The 27377-nt window shown below is 46.1% G+C and overlaps 1 protein-coding gene across 1 annotated transcript in view; it reads left to right on the top strand.

Moving 5' to 3' along the window:
• Nucleotides 1–13938: 13938 nt before the first annotated feature.
• Nucleotides 13939–27377, top strand: part of gnpat (glyceronephosphate O-acyltransferase) — a 32881-nt gene continuing 19442 nt past the window's right edge. Inside the window, exons 1-10 of the mRNA XM_080525424.1 lie at nt 13939–14054; nt 14538–14729; nt 15264–15440; nt 15966–16095; nt 18572–18699; nt 19570–19645; nt 20241–20392; nt 21126–21256; nt 21824–22065; nt 26631–26948. Coding sequence (XP_080381550.1) covers nt 14031–14054; nt 14538–14729; nt 15264–15440; nt 15966–16095; nt 18572–18699; nt 19570–19645; nt 20241–20392; nt 21126–21256; nt 21824–22065; nt 26631–26948 — 1570 coding nt within the window. The 5' untranslated portion in view covers nt 13939–14030. The remainder of the gene's footprint in view (nt 14055–14537; nt 14730–15263; nt 15441–15965; nt 16096–18571; nt 18700–19569; nt 19646–20240; nt 20393–21125; nt 21257–21823; nt 22066–26630; nt 26949–27377) is intronic.

Below are 27377 nucleotides of genomic sequence, written 5' to 3'. Positions count from 1 at the left end.
AGCCGTTCATCCACAGTTAGATTGGGCCCAGGGTTGTAAAGAAGTGGAAGCCGGTCCACCCACTTGTCCCACACCGTGCGGATTGCAGCCAACTTGTCCCTACGCCGTCTAACAGGTCTTGATTCCCGGTCATCAAACCTGATGACCCTCAAGTAGATATTGAAGCTCTTCAGAGACATTGTGGCTCTAAAAATTGCTCTCCCTGTCTCCACATCCCACAGACTTTCAGTCGACTCCCCTCTTGACCTATAGACACCTGCTAGGATGAGGATCCCAAAATAGGCCTGTAAGTGTGTGTTGTCCATTTCTTTCCACTCCTCCCCGAAAACACGTCTCCCCTCAAGGTTGGTCATATCAAGAATTATTTTCTGAATTGAATCAGTAATCAGCAGCTCAAAGGATGACTTGATATCATCAACATGAGTCACTGCCAATCGTGTGGGCCCTGGTACCATCCTTATAATGTTAGCAGCTGAGCGGGGGGGCTCTCTCATTGGGGATGAAGACCATTCAATTTGGCCATTCTTGGACAAATATGTGTGGGCTCCTGCAGTGGCTGGCTGTGGGGCTCCTGCAGTGGCTGGCTGTGGGGCTCCTGCAGTGGCTGGCTGTGGGGCTCCTGCAGTGGCTGGCTGCGGGGCTCTTCCAGTGGCTGGCTGCGGGGCTCTTCCAGTGGCTGGCTGTGGGGCTCTTCCAGTGGCTGGCAGTGGGGCTCTTCCAGTGGCTGGCTGTGGGGCTCTTCCAGTGGCTGGCTGTGGGGCTCTTCCAGTGGCTGGCTGCGGGGCTCTTCCAGTGGCTGGCTGTGGGGCTCCTGCAGTGGCTGGCTGTGGGGCTCCTGCAGTGGCTGGCTGTGGGGCTCTTCCAGTGGCTGGCTGTGGGGCTCTTCCAGTGGCTGGCTGTGGGGCTCTTCCAGTGGCTGGCTGTGGGGATCCTTCTGCTGCATGCTCAGAGTGAAACTCATCTCCAAATTCACTTTCAGAATCAGAATACTCTGAATTAATTTCTACATTATCCTCATCTGAAACATCCTCCCCCCCTTCAACTTCACTATGTTGCTCACTCTCTTCAAATATTATCTCCACGGCCCTCTGAACACTGTATCTTTTCTTCATGTTGCTGGTGGAGGATTGTAGTTGAAATGACCTATACACTGGGATGGAGAGCTATTTCTCTCTTTTATCCCTCCCATGATGTGCAGGTGCAGTACTATATTATTATACATTTTTTTACAACATTGCACTTCAAAGGGTAAAAAGTGCGAGAGCAGACAGCTTCTCGGCGCGGGAAAGCCAGAGCAGACGGCTTCTTGTGCAGGTGTGAGGAGTCCAGTACAATATTATTCTTTATTATTATTATACAATGTTGCATTTCAAAGGGTAAAGAGTGCGAGAGCAGACGGCTTCTCGGCACGGGAAAGACAGAGCAGAGGTGTGTGAGTGAGTGAGTGAGTGTCAGTGTGAGTGTGTGTATGTTTCTGTGTCTCTGTGTATCCGGGTCAAAATGACCCGAACACCTTATGAAGGACATAAATGTGTTGGGGTATTGTAGGATGTGTAAAAAAAAAATGGATTTTTGTTTTTTGTTTTTCATATAAAATGAGCCAAGGCCATGGAGTTTCAGATTGATAAAATGTATTCTTGTACCATTTCTCTTTAAGTAAAAATTGAAAACGGGTCAGGTTGACCCGAACACCACACAAGGGTTAAACTGGAATAATCACATCGATCATGTGTGCAAGAGATCCATGAAGATGCTTGGTATAATAGATAGATAGACTTTATTTGTCATTGCTACAGTACAGGTACCAAACAACGAAATGTAGGAGGGGAGGCTCCCCTGGTGTTTAGGAAAGGAAAAAGAAACACATTTTAGAAAAAGCATAGATGCATAAAATCACAAGAAGGTAAGGAGCTGGTTTACATCAATAGAGGCTATGTACACAATCCACTGTACTATACTGCACAGATAGTCAACTAGGGTTGTCATATTTCACAAGAAAGTATTTTTTCACATTATTTTAAAGTGTCACAGTTTGCAGGCTTGAAAATGTACATGTTTGTGCCTCAGCACTAGCTGCCATACAATCCGTCCGGACTGTCCTGGGCCCAGAACTTAGGCCTTTTCTGTGTTCAGGGCCTTGACGGCCCAAACCCTGAGAAGGGTTTGCCCCCTGATCCACTCCTCTGCTCACTTAACCTTGTACTATAGCTTCTTATTTCCTTACAACAACTACTGTAATATAGTCTGGGCTGCTACTTATCCTTCATACCTCAACAAATTATTTGTTATCCAGAAGAGGTTCCTAAGGATGATCTCTCACTCTAACAGATTCGAATCATCTGCACCACTATTTAGGAAATATTCATTATTACCCATCAATAAACTGAATATTTTTCAAACATGCTTATTCATACACAAATTCATCAACAACAAGCACACTTGCCCAGGCGGACTAGATAAGAACATAAACTTTAACCAAACAAAACGTCTCACGGCAAGAGCAGCTGGCCGCACTGATGCTCTGGTACGTCGATGGCAGCGTCCTACCAGCGACTACCAGCCGCCTTCAACCCAGCAGGGAAGTAGGTGACCTCTTGATCTCTGCCTGTCAGCATGGAGTAAGGTGTGCAACTACCTCACCTCCGACCTGATCCCACGGCTGCGCTCTGGCGTTCCCCCTAAGGTGAGTCCTATGTGCTTTCCTTTGGGCACCTCCCCTTTTCCTATTGGCGCCACCCGCCACATAACCTTTTGACTGATTGTTCGTGTTTCCTTTGAAGTTGTCACCACTTACATTTACACCTAATATTATTTTCAGCTGTATTAAGTTTATTGTAAAATGTATATTGTGGTATGTAGATCCACCTTCCTTTGTTCTGTTATCCATTTTGGCCTTTTTATGGTTGTGATGTTCTCAATGTTTTCAATTGGCAATGTGTATTGTTGTTTGTCTCCTGTTTGTCTGTGTTCCGTCATGGTTGTGTCCTTTATTGTTTCTCCTGTTATTATGTAATATGTATTGTTCATATACATTATTATGTATTATGTAGTGTTGTTAGGACCCCCTCGAAAACGAGATGGCACATCTCAAGGGGTTTTATCCTAATAAAAGAAATGTAACTTTAACTGATAGATAGGTGATGATGATTCCAGGCACATTACTGAAGATGTGTCCAGAGGCATCAGCAGATGTTTGTACACAGCAAGGCAAAGAGAATGCAAGCACCCAGCCAAGCCAGCAGTGAGACTTTGCCAGTAACAAAGAGTAAGAAAATGGGTACATTTTCTGTGATCCTATGTATTCTACTTTAACCTTTGATAATATCGTTAAATATGTGAAGATGTAAACAAATTAGTTCATAAAGCACGAATAGACCTCACTAGATTGATTGCTAAAACTCACTGGAGCTTCGGGACTGCTTTTACAACAGATACTGTACTGAACTGCTCAGTAAAGAAGGTTGTAACTTCTCTCTCAGTAGTGTTCAGATGCCCCAGTACTGCCCACTAGAAGTGAGGCCCCATCATGTTCAACTAACAGGGTTCCCACACCTTAAATACAATTACAGGGTACGTTTTTATTAGACAACATTCATTTATATTTTAAATATGACTAATGAATGACATCTGCAATTGAATACTGCATTTTTTTTCTCCATCAGGTTTGAAGAATGATGTGGATGAGGCCTTGGTCAATATGGTGATTGAGGATTGCCAGCCCTTCACCATTGTGGAGGACAAAGGGTTCAGAAAGCTTTCAACCCTACCTATGTTCTCCCCACAAGGCAGGTGTGTATGTGAGAACATGAAGCATTTTTCCCCATTTCCCCAAGAGTGTTCCCTTTCCTTTAGGCTTTGAAAGCTATGGTGGAGGACAGATATCAGGAGTCCAAGGAGAAAGCCAAAGCCATTGTGTTGAAGGCATCTGCAGTTAGCTTGACAGCAGATATGTGGACCTCCATCAAACCTGTAGCAATTTGTGTAGCCCCTCCCCCCTCGTTTCCTATATATATGGGTGTCTTCTTGTCATTCGGTTAATTCCTCTGAAGAAGGCACGTTGTGCCAAAACTGTTAGGAGCTCTATTGTATTGTTTTAACCTTTTAAAGTCCTTTTGACAACTTTTTACATTCCAATTTTAAGGTCTGTGTTGACCTAAATCCACATTCTGTGGTTGTTTTTAAATAAATGTTGGTTCTTCAGATCTCCAGCTTGAATATTAGTCTGGTATCTCTCAACACTTCTTCGGCGTAAGCCCGGTGTACCACCCACCCAACGGGATGCATGGTCTGTCGGTATTAGATGACGAGACGATGACGTGGCTTCTGGTGGAGTGGAGAGGAAAACAACTACCCATACGCCGAAGAAGAAGAACACTGATGCATATCTTGCCATTTTATAGATGCAAGCACCTCTTTGCACTCTGTTGTTTTAGGGGTGCTGCATTTCCCTGATGCACATACTGCTGAGAATTTGGCCAACGTAAAAGCAGCACTTATGGCCCAGTGGGGTATTACCAACAAAGTGACTTGCATGGTGACGGATGACGCAGAAAATATGGGTGCTTGTGCCAGGGAGTTGCACTTGCGTCACACAAATTGTGTGGCGCACACTTTAAATTTACAAATAAAAAAAGCTCTTAATCAAAACAACGTGTTGGCTGACATCCGGGCAAATTCTCGGAAGATGGTGGGCTATTTTAAGAGCAGCACCACTGCAAAGGTGAATTCCTTTCTTTCATTGCAATATTCTAAATGACGCTGTTTGGTTTAAGTTGCTGCTGCAGTGACTCTTGAATTAATCACTTTTTGTTGGCTAATTTTATAGGAGAGGCTGACACAGGTGCAGGAACAAATGGGCTGGCCGGCACTGAAGCTGATCCAAGTGGTGGATACACGCTGGAACGGTACGTACCGTATGCTGCAACGTGTGTATGACCTCAAGACTCCTATAGCAGCAGCTTTGGCAGGCCTACGTACCGACATTGTCCCACTCACATTAGAACAATGTGACATAATTGCAGAATGTCTAAAAGTGCTTCCGGTGTGGCAGACCATGGGGCCTGAGTCTTCTAATCTGGTTTACAGTATCCAGTGTGGAACATGTGGGAGACTGTATATTGGACAGACAAAGAATAGCCTCTTACAGAGACTCAAACAACACCTGTATACAATTGAGAAAACGGAAAAACAGACTGTACTGTACACGCACTTTAGGAGACATGGGAGCACCAACTTGCTCATAGCGGGATTGGAGTCGGGTACGAGGTGGTCCAGAGCACAAAGGCTCGCCAGAGAGAGACAGTGGATTCGAAAATTAGGTACTGTCGATCCTGGGGGGCTGAACCAATTGGATCATTAAAATGATGAGAAGAAGTGGGGAACTTGAACGGGAGGGATACTGAAAGAGGGACTTGAGTTGTTGCACTTGACCAGCACTTATTTTTAGCACTTTTATCATTGGCGGGATCTTCCTCATTCAAAATATCCATTCAATGATGCCACAGTTGAGCTGTCAGAGGAGAAGAGAGTGTCCGGTTCTAAAGTAATTCCTCTTTTATCAATGCTACACCACACACTGGAGGAGGAGGAGGAGGAAATGGGACTTGTCCAAACACAAGAGCACAGCAATGGCTGAGAGTCTAAGAAGACAGTTAAAGTAAAAGCTGTACACATTGCAATCAATGAGCCTAATGTCACTGGCGACACTGCTGCTCGATCCACGATTTAAAAAGATAGGCTTCTTTAGCCCCAATAAAGCAGCGGAGGCCGAGAGGAGGCTCGCTTCCGAATGTGCTACTGTGACCCGTGCGCTCCTAGTCAAGGGATTATGGTAAACAGGAGGCCGGGGGATAAAAGGAGAAAGTGCAGCGCCAGTTAGTCCGAAATTCGGACTGAACTTTTTTATAAGACGCTCTCAGTGCCTCTTTGTTGAGGGGAACCTGGAATTACTGGAGGGCCGTTGGCTAAAGAGGTGAGGAGAGATGGCTGTATACTGTAGCTCCTCTGGAAAGACAATAAAGATGTCAGCTAAAACGATTGAGCGTTAAAAAACACATTACAATAACTATACCTTTGGAGTTCCACTGTAATTACACTATGAATAGCATTGTATTAACAGGTTGTTACATTGTACCTTGGTAGGTGTATGGAGTTGAGCGCATTGTGTTATTACACAAGTGGAATAAGGAACAGCTCCTATTCCACTTTGGAATAACACAAACTGCTCAATGCTAATTACAAGGAAGAGATTCTAGACAATTCTAGTGTATTGTTGATATTGTATTGTTGGCTGGTTACACTACTGTCATACGAAACAGCGCCGCCTCCTCCTCGTCATCACAACCCCCCATATCAGAAGCTTCGCAGCCTGTGACTCAAGGTAATGCATACTGGATACATTCTAATTGTCTTATTGTATATATTCACTGACACTGACGGCCTGTTTGTCTGTCTTAGGTAGCAAACTGTGGCGTCGTTTAGACACCACAGTCCTGCAGACGAGGACCCAAAATGTAACTTTAGACGCAACAGTGGAGGTCCGAACCTACCTGGGTGAACCAAACATCGAAAGGATGCAGCACCCCCTAGAGTATTGGGAAGACACACACAAATGTGTATCCTAACTTGTATGAACTTGCCGTTGTTTTTCTATGTACCCCAGCTTCATCTGTGCCCTGTGAAAGGATCTTTTCAAAAGCAGGTGAAATAAAAAAAAGAAACCGCCTGAAGCCCAGCACTGTGGAGAAGTTGCTATTTTTAAATAAAAATGAATAAATGAATAAAATGTTGTTGTTCCTAGTAACACAAGCACATATATGGCGCTTTTCCACTACAGGCCAGCCCTGTTCTTACTATTCTTACTACTTCTAACTATGGACACGTCTTCGAGTTGGGCAGTAAACGAGGTCCAGGCCCTCGTCTGTATTTGGTCCGAAGACCAAATCCAGCTAGACCTGGACTCTAGCATACGGAATGAGAAAATCTTCCAGGCAATCTCTCGCCGTTTGCTGGAGATGGGAGTTCACAGGACACCCAAGCAGTGCAGAGAAAAACTGAAACAGGATTATAGAAAAATCAAGGACCACAACAACCGCAGTGGAGTTGATCGCAGAACCTCGCGTTGGTACGACGCTATAGACGCAGTGATCGGACTCAGACCGGCAAACTGCGGGAGAACAGGAACGAGGGGGTCGGCAGTTTCGTTGCTGGAGGCCACAATGGCCGATAATATCCAGGAGGAGCAAGGTATGATATGATACAATAGACGTATGATACCTGTAATGTACTTGACAGACACGGACACGACTTTACTGTAGACATGTAGTTTATTTCTGGTTGCTGGACGCGACCTACGGCAACTCCGTTGGGACACGACGGATACAGAAAGCGAATCACATCAGTGTGTTAGTGTGGTGTAGTGAGACAACACACAGTATGTTACATCTCCCTTCTTTTAGCAACAACAACACACTCCAAACTTTTTAAATCAAAACTGCAGTACTATAACAATTAACGAAAAACAGTCATTGTGAGAACTTTACTTTAGCTAATGACTTTGGCAATAACCTGAAAATGAGTGTACTTAAGTGCAAACAGAACAGTCACTTATAGATTCAGTCCATGGCATAAATCACTTAAAGATTGAGTCTATCTGGAGGTTTAACAACTCGGCCCCGCCTAGTAACATTCAGTCCAGGTGGCTGGGCTCGAGTGGGGCTCGGAGGCGGTTTGGGTGGGGAGTGGGGTATTCCAGGAAGAGCTGGAGGTTGTGACTCCTCGGCGGGTGGGCCTAATGTTTCAGTCCACGGTTCTTCCAGTACCCAGCGGCGAGGATGGTTAGCGGCTGGAGTGCTCACGCGAAGCTGTTGACTGTTGCGGCGGTACTCTCTATCTCCAGTCCACAACATAGGAGCGCGGAGCACTGTGGGGTTTCACTATTACTCCAGGGGACCACTTGTCGTTGCCAGGATGCGGCTGCATCCTAACCTCATCTCCAGGCTGAAGAGCAACACGAGAATTGCCTGCTCTCTTTTGGTCGTAGTAGAACTTTTGAAGGTCTTTGCTCGTGTCCAGCAGACGCTTGACTTTGTGGGGGTCATATCCTCTTGGTGCAAGTAGCTCACGAGCAGTAGGCAGCTTATCACGTGGCCTCCTGCCCATGAGTAGCTGAGCTGGCGACAATCCTACTTTCTCTAGTGGAGTCGTCCTGTAGTCCATCAGCGCAAGGTGTTTGTCTGGCGCCTTGCACCAAAGCCTCTTCACAGTTTGCACTGCACGCTCTGCTTCCCCATTTGAGTGCGGCGTGTGTGGTGAAGATGTTTTGTGTGATATTCCGTAGCTCTTGCAGAAGTTCCTCTGAGGAGTATTGTGGACCGTTGTCTGTGCGAAGAGTGGCGGGAATGCCATGTCTGCAGAACTGAGCTTTCAGAGTCTCTATGGCGGTGCGGCTTCGCATGTCTTTCAGTACATCTACTTCAATGAATTTTGAGTAGTAATCGACAAGTAGGATGTACTGCTTGCTTTCGAACTCAAACAGATCTGATGCTACCTCTTCAAATGGCAGCTCTGGTGTTTCAGTTGGTTTGAGGGGTTGTCTGGGCAGCTTGTTTTGAAAGTCTGCACACTTGCTACAGTTTCTGACCATTTCTTCAATTTCTGCACTCATGCCTGGCCAGTATAGCACTTCACGTGCCCGCTGTTTGCTTTTCACCATGCCTAGGTGAGACTGGTGTATGAGCTTTAGCATGTGCTCACGCATGGTGGGGGGCACTACTATACACAGTCCTTTATAGATGATTCCATCAGACAACACTAGCTGACTTCTTGAGTCCCAATATGGCTGAACATGAATGGGCACTTCCCGTCTGTGTTCAGGCCAGCCGTGGTGAATTGTTTGCTGGAGACAGATTAGTTCTTCTCTTGTGCTGTCTTTCAGCTCTGTGTACTTCTGGTCACTTACTGCAACATAGTTAGAGCATAGAGCATGGAGACACACTCTAGTCCGCTTAACTCTGGTGTGTTCTCTGGGAGCTGTGCTCTGGATAGTGTGTCGGGCAGCTCCATGTCTTTTCCTCTTCTGTACTTGATTGTCAAGTCGTACCACTGCAGCGACAGACGCATTCTCTGGATGCGCATGGGAGTGGCCAGCAGTGATTTTTTAAAGATATCTTCGAGTGGCTTGTGGTCATTGTACACTGTGACATGTGTTCCAAATATGTAGTTGTGAAACTTGATGCATGCGTGCACAATGGAGAGCATCTCCTTTTTGATTTGCGCATAACGCGTCTCTGTGTCAGTCAGTGACCTCGAGGAGAATGCTATTGGATGACCGTCCTGGAGCAGGACAGCTCCTAATCCACTGCTGCTTGCATCACTGTGTATCTCGACAGGCTTAGCAGGATCAAAAAACTTCAGCACTGGAGGATGCGTGCACAACTCCCTGAGCCTGTCAAAGGCTTGCTGCTGAGCTGGCTGCCATGCAAACTCCACGTCGTTTTTGAGAAGCTGACGCAGCGGGGCATCCACTTCACTGAGGTTTGGTATGAACTTTGACAAATATGTTACAAAGCCCACAAAGCGTTTGACACCTTCTTTGTCTGTCGGTGGCGTCATGTACCGAACCGCTTCCACTTTTGCGGGATCTGGCTGTAGACCAGCAGCTGTTATCAGATGTCCCACATACGGCACTGATGCTTGTCGGATGTGACATTTGTGGAAGTTGAGTCTCAGATTGTAGCTTGTAGCTCTTTCAGCCACTCTGCGGAGGATTGCATCGTGCTCCTGGACTGTGGGGGCTGCTATTAGGATATCATCCATGACACTTATTGCTCCAGCTATGCCCTCGAGCATCTCATCCATGATGCGCTGGAAGATTTCTGTCTCAGCCATCTAAACCTTCCTATCAGAGTGTTAAAGGTTGTTAGAAAGGATGAAGCTTCATCCAGTTCTATCTGCAAAAATCCTGACTTAGCATCTAACACTGAGAATACTTTAGCATTAGGTATTCTTGAAACTACCTCCTCTACGGTGCGCATTGGGTGGTGTTCCCTTTTTATGACCAGATTTAAATCACTTGGATCTATGCAGATTCTTATCTTGCCATTACGGACTACGGCTACCATAGAGCTAACCCATTCTGTGGGCTGTTCAACTTTGGTGATGAAGCCATCTTTCTCCATCTCATGTAGCTTTTCTACTATCTTTTCTCTGAGCGCAGCTGGCTGTCGACGGACAGCGTGGACCACACCCTTTGCATCTTCATCCAGTTTGATGGTGTATTTTCCTGGCAAGGTGCCTGTGGTACGTTGTAGCTCTGGAAACTCATCCAGACCAGCTGGCATGCGTTGTGTTGTGGTGGCTACACTGCTTTGAAGTGAGTCAAGACGAGCAATAAGGCCTAAAGCCTCTGCTGAAGCTCCACTGAGCACATTCTCCTGCGCTATGTCTACTATTTCAAATTCGGCGCTCACTTCACACTTTTTGTATGCCATCTGTAGATCAACTGCAGCTACAGGCTTAATCTTATGATTAGTATACGAGCGGAGAACTCTACTAGAGCGTTTTAGATCACCTGTGTGCATTAGTGACTGATAGCTGTCTACGGTTAGTGTATTACACTTAGCGCCTGTGTCGATCCTAAACGGCTTTATTTATAGTTGTTTTGTGTTGGTTACAGCTGTAGTTTTGTATCCTAGTTTTGTACTTTGTGTTTATTAATCTTAGGTTCATAGTCGTTTAGTCTTAGTTTTGATTGGTTACTTAGATTAGATTGTCACTAGGCCTGTTAATTTACTTTATTCTTTATTCTTAATAGTGTAGATTCATTCACTCTCCTTTTTTATAGAGTCGTTTTCAGTTAAGAGTTTCACGGAAACCTGTTTGTGTTACCTTTGTACAATAAATCTTGTTTATTTTATTTCCCTTCTCCTCTGATTCTTGTCCCCCCGGTTTTATTTAATTGTTACACCCCGTATCCACTAGAACACATGGGGTCGTAACACTGGTTATTAGTATGGCACTAATACTAGCCACTCACTCACACTCACAGTTCACACCAAGAGAACATCAGCAACAGTCCATTCACATCAACACACGTAATCCTTTTCCTCTGTCTCTCCTCTCACTCTCTCACCTAAACCCAGGTTTTTTTTAAAGGGTACAACAGCCAATCCCATGACTAGTTCGCTCATCAGCTAACCCACTTCAGCTGTGTCTAATCAACATGCCTGCGAACTTCCCATCCTATTATTAGGTCCCGTTTGGTCTCGTGACATTTAGATCAAAAGTTAGATCAGGTTTAAATATTTGTACTACAAACCGACCCAGATATTCTTGTTTTTCGAGTGAATCGTGGCTCAAAAGAATCAGTATATCTGACACTGATATTGCCTTATCAGGCAATCTTGTTTGTTCTCCATCTGCTGGAAAGGATTCTGTTGAAGCACTTGGGGATCTACTTGCCCAATATACAGGCGATGAGCTTATTATAACTGGTGATTTTAACTTAAATTAGTTTAATTAAATCTCAGATGTTCGTGGGAACCTAAACCGAACCTCAATTGTTAGTTGAGACCCACTAGGCCTGATTTCAAGGACAGCTCAAAGTGTTGATTGATTGATTGATCTGATTTTCAGCAATACATTTGACAAAATTGTAGCCTGTGGAGTATTTGAATTAGGTTTATTTCGTATTTGAACCAGGTAGGTATCAGAAGCATTCGCTTAGAAAATAACAAATCTCATGTGGTCTTGAGAAGAAATCTCAAACATTTTAATGAGCAATCTTTCTTGGCAGGTTTTACTCAGAAGTAGAATTGATGTCATGTTACTATACGTTCAATGATGCTCAACTGGCATTGGACTTCTTCACTGAATCAACTCAGTTGTTGTAAGAGTCTCTAGGTACAGAGGAACGGCTGTAAATATGCTTTTATTGGCGTACAGCACGGCTCAGCAACGTCACTGACGTGCTGAGCGAGTCTTTTCTAAATAATAAAGAATAAAGAACAGCTCTCTGTCTCTCTCCAACACCTCAGTAGGTTTTCCCCTTCTCCTTCACTCTCCCGGGGGAACAAACACACACAGGTTAAATAGACCAGCAGGATAACGAGTCTGATCACTGACACCTGTCCGTAATCAGCCCGTCATCTAGTGATGGGGGAAACGAAGCTTTCGACACAGCAACTCCATACTGCCATCTGCTGGTCAGGTCATGGTACAGCAGCTCTATACTGCCATCTGCTGGTCAGGTCGTGGTACAGCAGCTCCATACTGCCATCTGCTGGTCAGGTCGTGGTACAGCAGCTCTATACTGCCATCTGCTGGTCAGGTCATGGTACAGCAGCTCCACAATGACATCTGCTGGTCAGGTCATGGTATGGCGGCTGTATCGACTGATTCACAAGTCAGGAATTTGAGGCAAAATACAATAAGCCCACCGTCATCTGTGATATATTGTTCAATAAAGGTGCTGTGATAAACTGTGTCAATGTGTATGTGGCCATATACGATCTTAAATGTTGATGTGTCTAGTAGACTATAATAAATATATATGAATGAATAAATAAATAAATGCAAATGTTGTGTCCATTTCTGATTTCTATGTAAAGACACAAATCTGAACGACATTTAGGCATGTGTGGGACATGGCTGTTTGATAATTGGGGCAGATATAGATGGTCAACATGACAGGGGCCACAGTGTTGGGATGTGCTTGTGGAATGGAATGGAATGGACTTTATTTGTCATTGCTACAGTACAGGTACCAAACAACGAAATTTAGGAGGGGTGGCTCCCCTGGTGTTAGGAAAGAATTTTTTTTTTTTTTTTTTTTAGAAAAAGCATAAAATCACAAGAAGGTAAGGAGCTGGTTTACATCAATAAAGGCTATGTACACAATCCACTGTACTATACTGCACAGATAGTCAACTAGGGTTGTCATATTGCACAAAAGTATTTTTTCACGTTATTTTAAAGTGTCACAGTTTGCAGGCTTGAAATGTACATGTTTGTGCCTCAGCACTAGCTGCCATACAATCCGTCCGGATTGTAAGTATTTTTGCATTGTATTTAGTGTTACACGTGTATTGCATTCCGATGTGTGTATTGCATTCCGATGTGTGTATTGCATTTGAATGTGGCACGATCCACCCTCCATAGTTATCCATCTTGTCTTGTAAATGAGACCACTGGACTAATTTTCGTGCTGAAATTCTCTCGAAAATGTTCTGTGATTGGTCAATCACTGCAGTCAATCACTCAATGCCTGCTCGAAAATGCTCTATAGTGATTGGTCAATCAATCATTGCATGCCTGCCCTTCCCTGCGCTCTCACATCCAGCTTTACAAGTTACAGATTTGTTTTGTCCCATACCGACTGCAAGAAATGGGACCTAACTCGAGCAGCGAAAGTCGTAAATCTGCCAGTGCAACTTTCAAGATACAACTGCAAATATTTATTGTACAAGTTCTCAAATCGAATCTGCAAGTGCAACTTTCAAGATACAACTGCAAATATTTATTGTACACGTTCTCAAATCGAATCTGCAAGTGCAAATATTTATTCTGCAAGTGCAACTTTCAAGATACAAGTGCAAATATTTATTATACAAGTTCTCAAATCAAATCTGCAAGTGCAGCTTTCAAGATACAAGTGCAAATATTTGTTTTACAAGTGCAAATTTCAAGATACAAGTGCACAAAACGAACCTACAACCTCACGATTAAAGTCCCATATCTAACTTCATACTCCACCCCCCATTACCCCTCTGTCCAGTTACTCTACTCTTACACGTTACGTCGGGAGGTGGACGCCGTGACGTGACTGCTCCGTCGAGCTACGGTGGCCGTGAAACATCATTAGCGAACGCGGATGTGACCAGGAGCAACACCCATGTGAATCCAACTGGCTTTCTCACTTTCTGCCATCTGTGGGTTGTTCGAAAAGGGAAAATCAAACCACTGAATTCTTACATAGCCGCACTAGTCTGTAGTTTATGCAGCGTCTATGTTTCAATAATCGATTCTAAGGAATGGCGTCCAGATGTCTCTATTCGGTATGTATATAACCGGAATCTAATAATTCTATACTTGTTATACTTCGGTAGTTTGACAGCTGGGAGGTCACATCACGCCACCAGCCCAACCCATCCCGTAGGTTGTGACACTTGACTTCAGCAACGTTAACCTGCTGAACTAGGTGACAGATCTGCAACGAATAAGTGCATGCAACCGTGTAGGATTAACCTGCCATATGTCTTTTGATAAACTCAAACTGTGATGTTTGTAAGCAATCGCAGTTTATCAAGCTTGAAATCATGTTTCGAAAGTGAAAAATGAACCGAGCACTCATGGAATGTAAATTGAAAAAGAACTAAATCTAGAGATATTTGCATGTTCAATGTAATTCACATGAAGTGGGTGACCCTGCATGCATGCAGACATGAGCGTCTGTAACCTCGCCAGCGGCCTTGGCGTGTCTGCTCCTCTGTGTATCGTTGATACCAGTGTGTTTATGTGTTGATATCGCGCCCGAACAGCCGAGGGACGTGGTGCTGAAGAAGAGAGATGACTTCGAGGACATCCTGGAGGAGAGGAGGACGTCCAGCGACCTGCGCTACGCCCTCAGGTGTTATGCGCCCGTCCTCCACAAGGGGGTGACACCCTGCAAAGCCAGCATGCTCAAGAGCATCGTCCTCCAATCAGATCAGCTTCACTACGTCATCAATCAGGTATCAATTATCAACAGTACCAAGTTGGTGCAAAAACACAGTTGTCATTGGTCAAAGTCGCCTCCAAGTGAAAACAATACGATGTTTCATCCTCAGTGAATTCAGAGTGTTAGCTGTATATTGGAGCTTTGTGAATAAACGCGAGTCGGGTTTTGATGATGCAATCCAGAATATCATGTGACTTCTAGTCTCTGGTTGATGACCTCACCCCTGGTCTCTGCTTGATGACCTCACCAATAGTCTCTGCTTGATGACATCACCCCTGGTCTCTGCTTAATGACCTCACCCCTGGTCTCTGCTTGATGACCTCTTATTGTGTTTGAATGTATCTTTATTGTATTTTATCTTTACCTTTTCTTTTTACTGTTTTCCCCTGCTTTTATATTAATTCTATGCTTGTATATGTTTTTATATATGTTTTTATATTCACTTTATGTTCTTATTCCTGTAGTAAAGCACTTTGAGCTGCATTTCTTGTATGAAAGGTGCTATATAAATATAGCTTTACTTACTTACTTACTTACTCACCCCCAGGTGTCCATGGAGACGGCAGCGGCCCGTGAGGTGCTGGTGGAGGAGGCGGGGCTGATCCTGGAGGAGATGGCCCACAGCCTGCAGATCGCCACCGTGCGCTTCTTCGCCTTCGCCCTCAGCAAGGCCTTCAAGACCATCTGCAGGAGCGTGTGTGTCAACCAGGACGGCATCCAGAGGGTGAGGAGGGGTGTGTGTGTGTGTGTGTGTGTGTGTGTGTGTGTGTGTGATACTATATTTAGTATCAGTATAATATGTTGGTAGTATATTTATAGTATAATATGTTGGTAGTATATTTATAGTATATATTTATATTTATTTATAGTATATATATTATTATAGTATATGTTGGTATTATATTTATATTACATTTATAGTATATATAATAAGTAGTATATTTATAATATATAATATGTTGGTAGTATATTGATAATATATATAATATGTTGGTAGTATATTGATAGTATAATATTTTGGTAGTATATTGATAATATATATAATATGTTGGTAGTATATTGATAGTATAATATGTTGGTAGTATATTGATAATATATATATAATATGTTGGTAGTATATTGATAATATATTTATCATATGTTGGTAATATGTTGTTAGTATATTTATTGTATCTCTAGTATCTCTGCAGTGTACTAAGCTCCACCCCCCCCCTCAGCTACAGCGTACTAAGCTCCTCCCCTCCCTCAGCTACAGCAGGCCATCCAGGAGCACCCCGTGGTTCTGCTGCCCAGTCACCGTAGTTACATGGACTTCCTGCTGATGTCCTACATCCTGTATACCTATGACATCACTCTGCCAGTCATAGCAGCTGGCATGGGTAAGAACCTGGTCCAGTAAGTACTGTACACACCTGTACTGGTCTAGTCCTCTACACACCTGTACTGGTCCAGTCCTCTACACACCTGTACTGGTCCTGTAAGTCCTCTACACATCTGTACTGGTGCTGTAAGTCCTCTACACACCTGTACTGGTCCAGTCCTCTACACACCTGTACTGGTCCTGTAAGTCCTCTACACACCTGTACTGGTCCAGTCCTCTACACACCTGTACTGGTCCAGTCCTCTACACACCTGTACTGGTCCAGTCCTCTACACACCTGTACTGGTCCTAAAACAGCCTGTGACGCTGTTGTAACTACGTTGTTGTAACTAATTAATTAATGAATTTTGCCATTTAGCAGACGCTTTAAATCCAAAGCGACTTACAATTACGAATTACAGGGACATTCTCCCTGGAGTAACTGAGGGCTAAGTGCCTTACTCAAGGGCACACTAGTGGTGGTGTGGTTTCAGGCGGGATTTGAACTCACAACCTTCCGATCACAAGTCCAACTCACTATCCACTAGACCACCATTACCCCAACTAACTACGTTGTTGTGCCGCTGTTGTGACGTTGTGATGTTGTAACTACGTAGTTGTAACTACATTGTTGTAACTACATTGTTGTGACGTTGTTGTAACGTTGTTGTAACTACGTTGTTGTAACTACGTTGTTGTGACGTTGTTGTGACGTTGCTGTAACTGCGTTGTTGTGACGTTGTTGTGACGTTGTTGTAACTACGTTTTTGTGACGTTGTTGTGACGTTGTTGTAACTACATTGCTGTGACGACGTTGCTGTGACGTTGTTGTAACTACATTGTTGTGACGTTGCTGTGACAATGTTGTTGTGACGTTGTTGTAACTACATTGTTGTGACGTGGTTGTGACGGTGTTGTAACTACGTTGTTGTAATTACGTTGTGACCAGGGTTTCCGTTAGAAAAAATTGGTGCCGGTCAACGTGTCCGGAAAGATTTCAATGTAATTAAAATATAATATAGGTGTTTGTCGCGGTGATTATCTGTTTTGTTGCCTATATATGCCATTTAATGTCTATTTCTCATCCGATACGATTAGATGCGAGTTATATAATAATATAGGCTTTCATGATTCGCGTGCTCTATGCCATAGCTTTAGCTTTTGATGCCTATTTGAACGGACTGCATTGATCAATGAACGGACTCCACAGTCTGTTAAGTCCTCCACATTACGTGGAGTCTGAATTCTGTTAAATTGTTTGGGATTCAAGACAGTAATGTGAGTTTTCTATTTTCTCTTTCCAGTTTTACCCTTTTTATCAATAAAACAACGTAATTTCTATAACCACGTCTCGCTGGTTGGGAAGGCATTAAGTTTAGCTGCCTGTCAAATTATACATATTCGGACTCGGGAGTATGAGAATGAGGAGGATGTATCGAGGGGATACACACCCGTGGACTATTTTTTACCTTAGTGGCACAAATTAAACTCTATCACTATAGATAGTTGAACTAAAATGATGGACACCGACTGAATAACTGAGGGGGGAAGACAGGTCTCAAATGTGGAACAATTATAACATTTAATACATACAGATAAAGCATACACAAATATATAACATTGATATCCCTAAACTCAAATGTAGTGTGGTATTGTCAACCCAATCAGTTCTTATCTAATGGTACCAGTAGCCAAGGTTGTCGATAGTAGCGCACGTGGAGATGGACGAATGTAGAGGAGGAAAGTTCAATGGAAACTCCCGGAGTAGAAGAGGTAGCCAGGGGGGATGTTGTACTCTGAACCTCCCGCCTCAGGGCTGGAACGGGCACGGCAGGCTCAAACAGTGAACGGGGTGGAGATGGCTAGCGTCTTTACTAGCCGCATCTCACGGCCCTCGGTGGTCAGTCACTGTGCTCTAGCACATCCAAAACATGCAGAACAGTAACCTTGACTCCGGTCACTGCAATCGTTTTATTTAGACTAGATCAAACTAAATTAACTGACGAATTTCTCCCTCACAACTACTCCTGAAAGGTACCTTCACTCGCCGTAGCAAACCACAAACTACCCGCGCGAGTCGCGCCGTTGACAGGGTTGCCAGATGGGGCGGGTTACCGCAGAATGGATTTAGCGGTTATAGACTTATAAGGCTGTAAATTGTCAATCCCATCTGGCAACCGCTTATTACCGCTGTTTGTTCATCGCATAGGCTAGCCTACACATTAATAATAAAATAAAATAAATAGCCTATATATTCGTCTTTTTAATATAGAAGGAATCAGAATATGTGACAATTTAATTTGAGCAAATTGTATTCAAATTGTGCTTAGAGGGAATTATTTTCACCGGACATTATGACCGAAGAGGTTTAGATATGCCGGACTTCAACAGATTTTACCGGACAAAGACCGGTAATTACCGGTTAACGGAAACCCAGGTTGTGACGTTGTTGTGACGTTGTTGTGACGGTGTTGTGACGGTGTTGTTCTGTGCAGACTTCATGGGGATGAGGTTCATCGGGGAGATGCTGCGGAAGTCAGGGGCGTTCTTCATCCGCCGGTCGTTCGGGGGGGACCGGCTCTACTGGGCCGTGTTCTCAGAGTACGTCAAGACCATGCTGAGGGTGGGTTACCATGGAGACCCCGAACCCTGCCCCGGGGTCAGACCTGGGTTCGCCTCTTTGACATCCATGTTTTAATCCTTCATTTAAACAGGTTAGGGCTAGGTTAGGGTTAAACAGGTTAGGGTTAGGTTAGGGTTAAACAGGTTAGGGTTAGGTTAGGGTTAAACATGTTAGGGTTAAACATGTTAGGGCTAGATTAGGGTTAAACAGGTTAAGGCTGGGTTAGGGCTAGGTTAGGGTTAAACAGGTTAGGGCTGGGTTAGGGCTAGGTTAGGGTTAAACAGGTTAGGGCTAGATTAGGGTTAAACAGGTTAGGGCTAGGTTAGGGTAAGGTTAGGGTTAAACATGTTAGGGTTAAACAGGTTAGGGCTCGGTTAGGGTTAAACAGGTTAAGGCTGGGTTAGGATTAAACATGTTAGGGTTAAACAGGTTAGGGCTAGGTTAGGGCTAGGTTAGGGTTAAACAGGTTAGGGTTAGAGGCCTCTGTGTGTTTTAGAGACTAAACAAGTGGGTGACAGACCAAAGCAATAGATAGGAGTCTCACACAGACCAAAGCAATAGATAGGAGTCTCACACAGACCAAAGCAATAGATAGGAGTCTCACATGGTGAGGATCTGGGTAGAGAGGGCTGATCCTAGAACAGAGCATGGGGTCACCCACTCCCCCACAATGCCCTACTGTTCAGACACACTGCTAGTGAATGCTGCCTTGTTGTAGCTGAACAAGTGTTGGTTGTTGATCTGTGTGTTTTTTTATATTTTCATGTCTCTGAACTGATTTGTTTGTTGCTGTGTGTGTGTGTGTGTGTGTGTGTGTGTGTGTGTGTGTGTGTGTGTGTGTGTGTGTGTGCATGTGCATGTGCGCTTTAGAGTGGGTTTGCACCAATCGAATTCTTCCTGGAAGGAACCAGAAGCCGGACATGCAAGTCCCTCACCCCGAAGTTAGGTAAGTCCCTCCCCCATCTCCCCCCTAAGTCCGTCCCCCCTCGTCAATTTAATTTAAAATCAATTACATTTGAAATCAATTAAATCAGACAATGGAAAATGAAATCCCTACAATGATTGAATAGTAGGGTTAGGTTAGGTTAATTTGAATGCACTCCCCAAAAATCAACATTGATCTCAGCCATGTTTTTGGCCTACGTGGCAGTAGGCAGGAGGATGTGGACTGTTGGCCGTCGCAATAATTGAGTTACGACCTCAGAATGATGACACCCTCTGCTTTAGAGTTGTGTCACACCAACCCACTCAGCAATGTCTCTCTCTCTCTCTCTCTCTCTCTCTCTCTCTCTCTCTCTCTCTCTCTCTCTCTCTCTCTCTCTCTCTCTCTCTCTCTCTCTCTCTCTCTCTCTCTCTCTCTCTCCTCTGCCTCTGGTTCCCTCTCTCTCTGACTCTGCCCCCCCCACCCTCTCTCTCTCTCTCTCACTGGTCGTCGTCGTCCCCCCTCTCTCTCTGGCTGGTCGTTCCCCCCCCCCCCCCCCCCCCCTCTCTCTGGCTGCCCCCCCCCCCCCCTCTCTCTGGCTGCCCCCCCCCACCTACAGGCCTGTTAAACATTGTGATGGAGCCCTATTTTAAAGGGGAGGTGTTTGACGTGAGCCTGGTGCCCATCAGTATCAGCTACGAGAGGATCCTGGAGGAGTCCCTGTACGCCCGCGAGCTGCTGGGCGTCCCCAAACCCAGGGAGTCCACCTCTGTGAGTCTCCACACCCTGTCCTTGCCTGGGTCCCCCCCCCCCCCCCCGGGCCAAGATTAAACCTAATTTTAGACGATCTGTGTCCCAGGGCCTGTTAAACTAGCTCTCTAATCTGTAATCTGCCCCAGGGCCTGTTAAACTAGCTCTCTAATCTCTAATCTGTTCTCTAATCTGTAATCTGCCCCAGGGCCTGTTAAACTAGCTCTCTAATCTCTAATCTTTGTCCTAGTTCTGTTAAACTAGTTCTGTTAAACTAGCTCTCTAATCTCTAATCTGTGTCCTAGTTCTGTTAAACTAGCTCTCTAATCTCTAATCTGTGTCCTAGTTCTGTTAAACTAGCTCTCTAATCTGTCCCAGGGCCTGTTAAACTAGCTCTCTAATCTCTAATCTGTGTCCTAGTTCTGTTAAACTAGCTCTCTAATCTGTCCCAGGGCCTGTTAAACTAGCTCTCTAATCTGTGTCCTAGTTCTGTTAAACTAGCTCTGTTAAACTAGCTCTCTATTCTGTGTCCTAGTTCTGTTAAACTAGCTCTCTAATTTGTCACAGGGCCTGTTAAACTAGCTCTCTAATCTGTAATCTGCCCCAGGGCCTGTTAAACTAGCTCTCTAATCTCTAATCTGTTCTCTAATCTCTAATCTGTAATCTGTCCCAGGGCCTGTCAAACTAGCTCTCTAATCTCTAATCTGTGTCCTAGTTCTGTTAAACTAGCTCTCTAATCTGTCATCTGTCCCAGGGGCTGCTGAAGGCCAGGCGGGTGCTGAGTGAAGACTACGGCAGCATCCACGTCTACTTCGGCCCGCCGGTGTCCGTCAGGAGCCTGGCCCAGGGCAAGGTGGACCGCTCCCAGTACAACCTGCTGCCCAGGTAACCTCCCAGTACAACCTGCTGCCCAGGTAACCTCCCAGTACAACCTGCTGCCCAGGTAACCTCCCAGTACAACCTGCTGCTCAGGTAACCTCCCAGTACAACCAGTACCTCTCCTCTCCGCTCCTGTTGCGGCTAAATAAAACGTAATACACCGCAGTGAGTTTGATGTCATGACGCCTGAGTTTTTGCAACGCGCAACTGTCAGAAAAACATCAAAGTGATCAGTAACGTACGATTAGCGTACGACTCCGATTAGTACGATTAGCGTACGATTCCGATGCCTCAGACAATTTGCAACCAAGTGGAACCGGCTCTCGATTCCCATCCCTATGCTGGAGACTAGTTAGACTAGTTACTGTACTGATGTTTACAATACTACCCTTGCACGTACTCTATACTGCACATTCATTGTCTAGTACTTGTACTCTGCAATGACAATAATGTCGAATCTAATCTAATGTACTGAATTTAAATCTTGTTCTGGGTCAACTGTCACCCCCCCCCCCCCTCCCCCCTACTCCCTTCTCCCCCTTCCCTCCCTCCCTCCCCTCCTCTACCCCCCAGACACATCCCCAGTAAGCCCAGCCAGGAGACCCAGGAGTTTGTGAGCGGGGCGGCCTACAGGCTGGTGCGTCTGCAGGAGGAGAACATGGTTCTGAAGCCCTGGGTCCTGATGGCTTCCCTGCTCCTCCAGACCCCCCAGACCCCCCAGGACCCCCCGGGTCTGGACCTGGCCGTGCTGACGGAGAGGACCGCCTGGCTCCGCGACCTCGCCAAGTCCTATGGCGCCTTCCTGGACTGGCCTGGTACGGAACCTAGCAGACACAGAACCTAGCAGACACAGAACCTAGCAGAAACAGAACCTAGCAGACACAGAACCTAGCAGACGCAGAACCTAGCAGACACAGAACCTAGCAGACACAGAACCTAGCAGACACAGAACCTAGCAGACACAGAACCTAGCAGACACAGAACCTAGCAGACACAGAACCTAGCCACAGAACCTAGCAGACACAGAACCTAGCCACAGAACCTAGCAGACACAGAACCTAGCAGCCACAGAACCTAGACACAGAACCTAGCAGACACAGAACCTAGCAGACACAGAACCTAGCAGACACAGAACCTAGCAGACACAGAACCTAGCCACAGAACCTAGCTGACACAGAACCTAGCCACATAACCTAGCAGACACAGAACCTAGCAGACACAGAACCTAGCAGACACAGAACCCAGCCACAGAACCTAGACACAGAACCTAGCAGACACAGAACCTAGCAGACACAGAACCTAGCAGACACAGAACCTAGCAGACACAGAACCTAGCAGACACAGAAGCTAGCAGACACAGAACCTAGCAGACACAGAACCTAGCAGACACAGAACCTAGCAGACACAGAACCTAGCAGACGCAGAACCTAGCAGACGCAGAACCTAGCAGACACAGAACCTAGCAGACACAGAACCTAGCCGACACAGAACCTAGCCGACACAGAACCTAGCCGACACAGAACCTAGCCGACACAGAACCTAGCAGACACAGAACCTAGCAGTCACAGAACCTAGCAGACACAGAACCTAGCCACAGAACCTAGCCACATAACCTAGCAGACGCAGAACCTAGCAGACACAGAACCTAGCAGACGCAGAACCTAGCAGACGCAGAACCTAGCAGACGCAGAACCTAGCAGACGCAGAACCTACCAGACACAGAACCTAGCAGACACAGAACCTAGCAGACACAGAACCTAGCCACAGAACCTAGCAGACTCAGAACCTAGCAGACACAGAACCTATGTGTAGCCTGTGTAGCCTACGGCAGACGATACAGTGAATCCAAGTCACAAATTATAATAAGTATTTACTACTAGATCGTCCTCGGACGAGCCCTCCATCGGCGCTTCCAGTCATCCCGATCTTCCATACCATCTGGCTCGCTCGCCGGTACTTTCTGCTCCTGCATCTTTCTTGAGTACGTCCATGTTGTATGTTAGTGTGAGATGCCCTCGTGATCGATGCCCGTGTGTTGGCTCCCACAGAACCCGTCTGCTGGCTGGCAGCTCCTGGTGTCTCTGCCAGCCTCATTCTCGTATTATCCTTGATTAACCCCCATACAGAGGCTTGTTGGTAACATGCTCGCTCTTGTCGATTAGTACTGCAGCACGCAGCATTCTGGTGTAGCACCCATCTAGGGACTTCTGCAGGGTAGGCTTCAGGGTCCAGCATTCACAGCCGTATAGGAGAACGGACTCTTACCGTTGCATAGAAGAAGCTGAGGTTGATTTGTTGGGGGAGGTTGGAGTGCCACACACTGACTGGCCATGCCGTTCAGGACACTCCACGCAAACGCCTTCCTCACTTTAAGGTCTTGTTCGGACGAGTTGACGCATGAGCCCAGGTATTTTAAGTCGTTGACTTCCTTCAGAGTAATGACTCCTGTTGTTGTTAGACGTGGATGGTCCGGGAGGATGTTATAGGTGATTACCTCGGTTTTCTTGGCATTTAGCCGAAGGCCAACCGTGGCACACTCTGTCTCCACTCTGCACAGGAGCTCCTGTGCTTGCTCTAAAGCCGCTTTTCCATTGACCGGCCCGGGTCGGGTCAGGTCGGGTCGGGTCGGGTCAGGTCGGGTCACTTTTGATCTGTTCTGTTTCCATTACACAAACCGAACCGGACTAGTAGGAGGAGTCGTCGATAGTAGGCGGAGTTACGCGTCACACGCAACCTGGCAAAAAGCTTCCGGGTGTACACAGCAGTGATTTTTTGGGAGAGAAAGAGAAAGAGAGAGAGGAAGCTATGTACACATAATAAAGTCATGTTTTTTGAACCCTTAAAACCACTGCCTTCACTTGTCTGCTTTATGAACTGTAGTATCATCATCGGGAAACGCAGACAAGACACGAATCTACCGGAATTTGACTCATGACACAGCCGGTGTTATTCACAGACAAACACGGTGCCGTTTGCGGGTTAATAACTTCGGTTTACCGGGGGTTAGGATAACAATTCAAACGTGTCCGGAAAGAGGAGAAGCCAGGGAATTCAAAAGTTTTTGAATGGAGTCGATCATCCACTCCTATCACCGTGGACACAGCGCGGAGCGAATTCCCTGTTAAAACCGGCATTTGACTCATGAGTGAATGGTGAAAATGGCTGGACGGCTGCTGGCGAACTCCCGGTTCATCGAGTTTACGGTTAAAAGCATAACTTCTCGGGGTGTCAGCGCGGTGGTTAAGGGCTCAAAATGACCGTAGACAGATGGTGAAGTTAGCAAAGGAGTATTGTGTTTTTTTTACCACCTCCACAGCCGGTGTTATTCACGGACAAACACGGTGCATAATAGCGATTTTTGTGTTGTGCTTGTTGTAAATAAAAGTTATATGATTCATTGAAATGACATTAAACTAAGATAATACGATGGTCAGCATAATTTTCCGAATCTTTATTAATAAGCTATTACAGAAAATGTAGTGACATTTTCCTAGTGAATGTGGTATTTTCAAGATGGCGGTTGTGAAGAAATAATATGGGATGGGACATGGGATGACGATTGTCCATTGACCAATCAACGGTGTGGGACCTGGGACCTGGGACCCTGGGACCCTGCTCGGATGTGGTACCTGGGACCTAGGACTGAAGCGACCCGGACCGACGAATGGAAAAGGGAACCGAAGCGGGCAGACCTAGGTCAGCACCAGGTCAGTACCAGGTCTGCATCGTAGTGGAAATGCGCCATAAGTTACATTTACTTGCTTGCTCTAAGTTACATACCTAAGTGGTCGTAGAGTAAGCAGATGTCGTCCGTGTAGTCCAGGTCTTGACCTCCTAGGTGTTGTAGTGAGGCCAAGTTCTTGCTCCCGTCCATTGATGGCCTTCCTGAGTGCATAGTCTAGGACTATGATGAAGAGGAAGCGGACATAGTCTAGGACTATGATGAAGAGGAAGAGGACATAGTCTAGGACTATGATGAAGAGGACATAGTCTAGGACTATGATGAAGAGGAAAAGGAAATAGTCTAGGACTATGAAGAAGAGGAAGAGGACATAGTCTAGGACTATGATGAAGAGGAAGTCTAATATTGAGATTCATGAGGAAGGCAGGTATCTCTTCCTCAGCTCCATCCACTGTCAGGTGTGTGCCTTGGGGATTTTGGAAGTGAGTGAACCAGGTACGGCATGGAGCCAGGTGCGAGCAGCACCCTTGTTTTTTGTTCGGAGTGTCCTTCTCGGTTGCCTTCCATGGCTACGAGCCGCATCTGCCCGTGCTATCTGCCCATAGCTGGGACAGTGGTGGGCAGACGCCAGGGCGTGTCCACACAACGGAGGGCCTGCGCGCCTTGCCTCTGGGGCATCACTGTTGCTCCGAGACCCCCTACAGTTTATCCTGGGACCGCAAGGTACCCTGTTACTATGTGTGGCCCACGGGGAGGCGCTGTAGGAGTCTTTGACAGTGGAGCGGATTTGTACCGGCAGAAGGATTAAAAAAAATGAAAAAATTAAAATGAAAAATTAAAAAAATTAAAATTAAATTAAATTAAAATTAAAAATTAAAAAATTAGAAGGAGACTTACGCACTTGACTCTGCACGCACACACACACGCATGCATACACACACGCACGCACGCACACACACACGCATACGCATGCACGCACGCACGCACGCATACACACACACGCACGCACGCATGCACGCACGCACACACACACACACACACGCCCCCTGTGAGGAGGGCTAGCCGGCGGCGGTAGCTGAAAGCAGAGTAGCGAGCACAGGGTTCCCGCGCTGGTCTTAAAAAGCCTTAAAGTCTAAAATCCAGCAATCAGATTTATAAGGCCTAAAAAGGTCTTACATTTCAGTTATTCGATCTAAAAATGAGGTGCTAGGTCTTAAAAATTAGATTAGCTAGGAAATCAGTCCGACCACATCTATTTACGCGGAAATTAATCAAGCTGGAACCCAAAAAAATCCAATATGCTTCCTTTTTTGTCTGTATGGCAGTGAATTCCCTAATTTCATCACCTCGAGGATGACAAAAAGCTATCACACAGTGTCGCGAATAGGTCTAAAATTCTATTCAAAGAGGTCTAAAAAGGGTCTAAAAATATCTTAAATTTGACTTGAAGAAACTTGTAGGAACCCTGCAAGCAGAAGCAGCATGCACTAACTAACAAGCACTACTACCACAGATCTACACCACTACGCCTCACACAGCCCTGCCCTGCATGCAGACACACACACACACACACACACACAGTTAGCGATCTTAAAACTGTTGTTTGTTATATGGAGTGGGCTCTTCAACACTTAAACTTTCATAATACGCAACTAAAAAACTAAAAACTCTCCCTCCTCCCCCCCCCCCCCCCCCCAGACCACGTCTCCCCCTCCCAGGTGGTGTCCTCCAGCCTGTCTCTCCACCGCGGCCTGGTGTGTGTGTCCAGGGCTGGAGGTGGCTGTGGCGGTGGGGGGGGTCAGGTGGTGAGGCTGGGGGGGGGGGACCTCCAGGCCCAGACCGCCGCCCCCGCCCCCCCAGGGGAGCCCCAGGCGCCCCCCACCCCAGAGGATGCTCTCCTGGGCCGGGCCGTGAGCGTGCTGGCGTGCGCCTCCTACAGGAACCAGGCCCTCCATGTGTTCCTGCGCCCTGCGCTGCTCGCCACCGCCATACACACCGCCACCTCCTCCCAGAAAGGTGTGTGTGTGGGGGGGGGTGGGGGGTGGGTGTGTGGGTGGGGGGGGGGTGTGTGGGTGTGTTGGGGTGTGGGTGGGTGGGTGTGGGGGAGGGTGGGTGGGTGGGTGTGGGGGAGGGTGTGTGTGTGTGTGGGTGGGTGGGTGGGGGAGGGTGTGTGTGTGGGGGGGAGGGTGTGTGTGGGTGTGTGTGTGGGGGGGGTGTGTGTGGGTACGGACGGACATACAGTTAGGTCCATTAGGACTCTGACATAATCTTTGTTATGTTAGCTGTTTACCAAAGCAAGTTCTCTCAGTCTCTCAGCTTTAATTTGAGGGTATTCACATCCACGGTTTAGGAAGTACAGCTCTTTCATATGTGGCCCCCTCTTTTCAAGGGATCAAAAGGTAATTGGACAATTGACTCAAAAGCTGTTTCATGGACAGGTTCCTT

The sequence above is a fragment of the Nansenia antarctica genome (genome assembly GCF_963989245.1).
Source record: "Nansenia antarctica genome assembly, chromosome: 3".
Taxonomy (NCBI): Eukaryota; Metazoa; Chordata; class Actinopteri; order Argentiniformes; family Microstomatidae; genus Nansenia; species Nansenia antarctica.
Note: the sequence above shows the minus strand (reverse complement) of the source record. Positions and strands in the feature narration are given on the sequence as shown.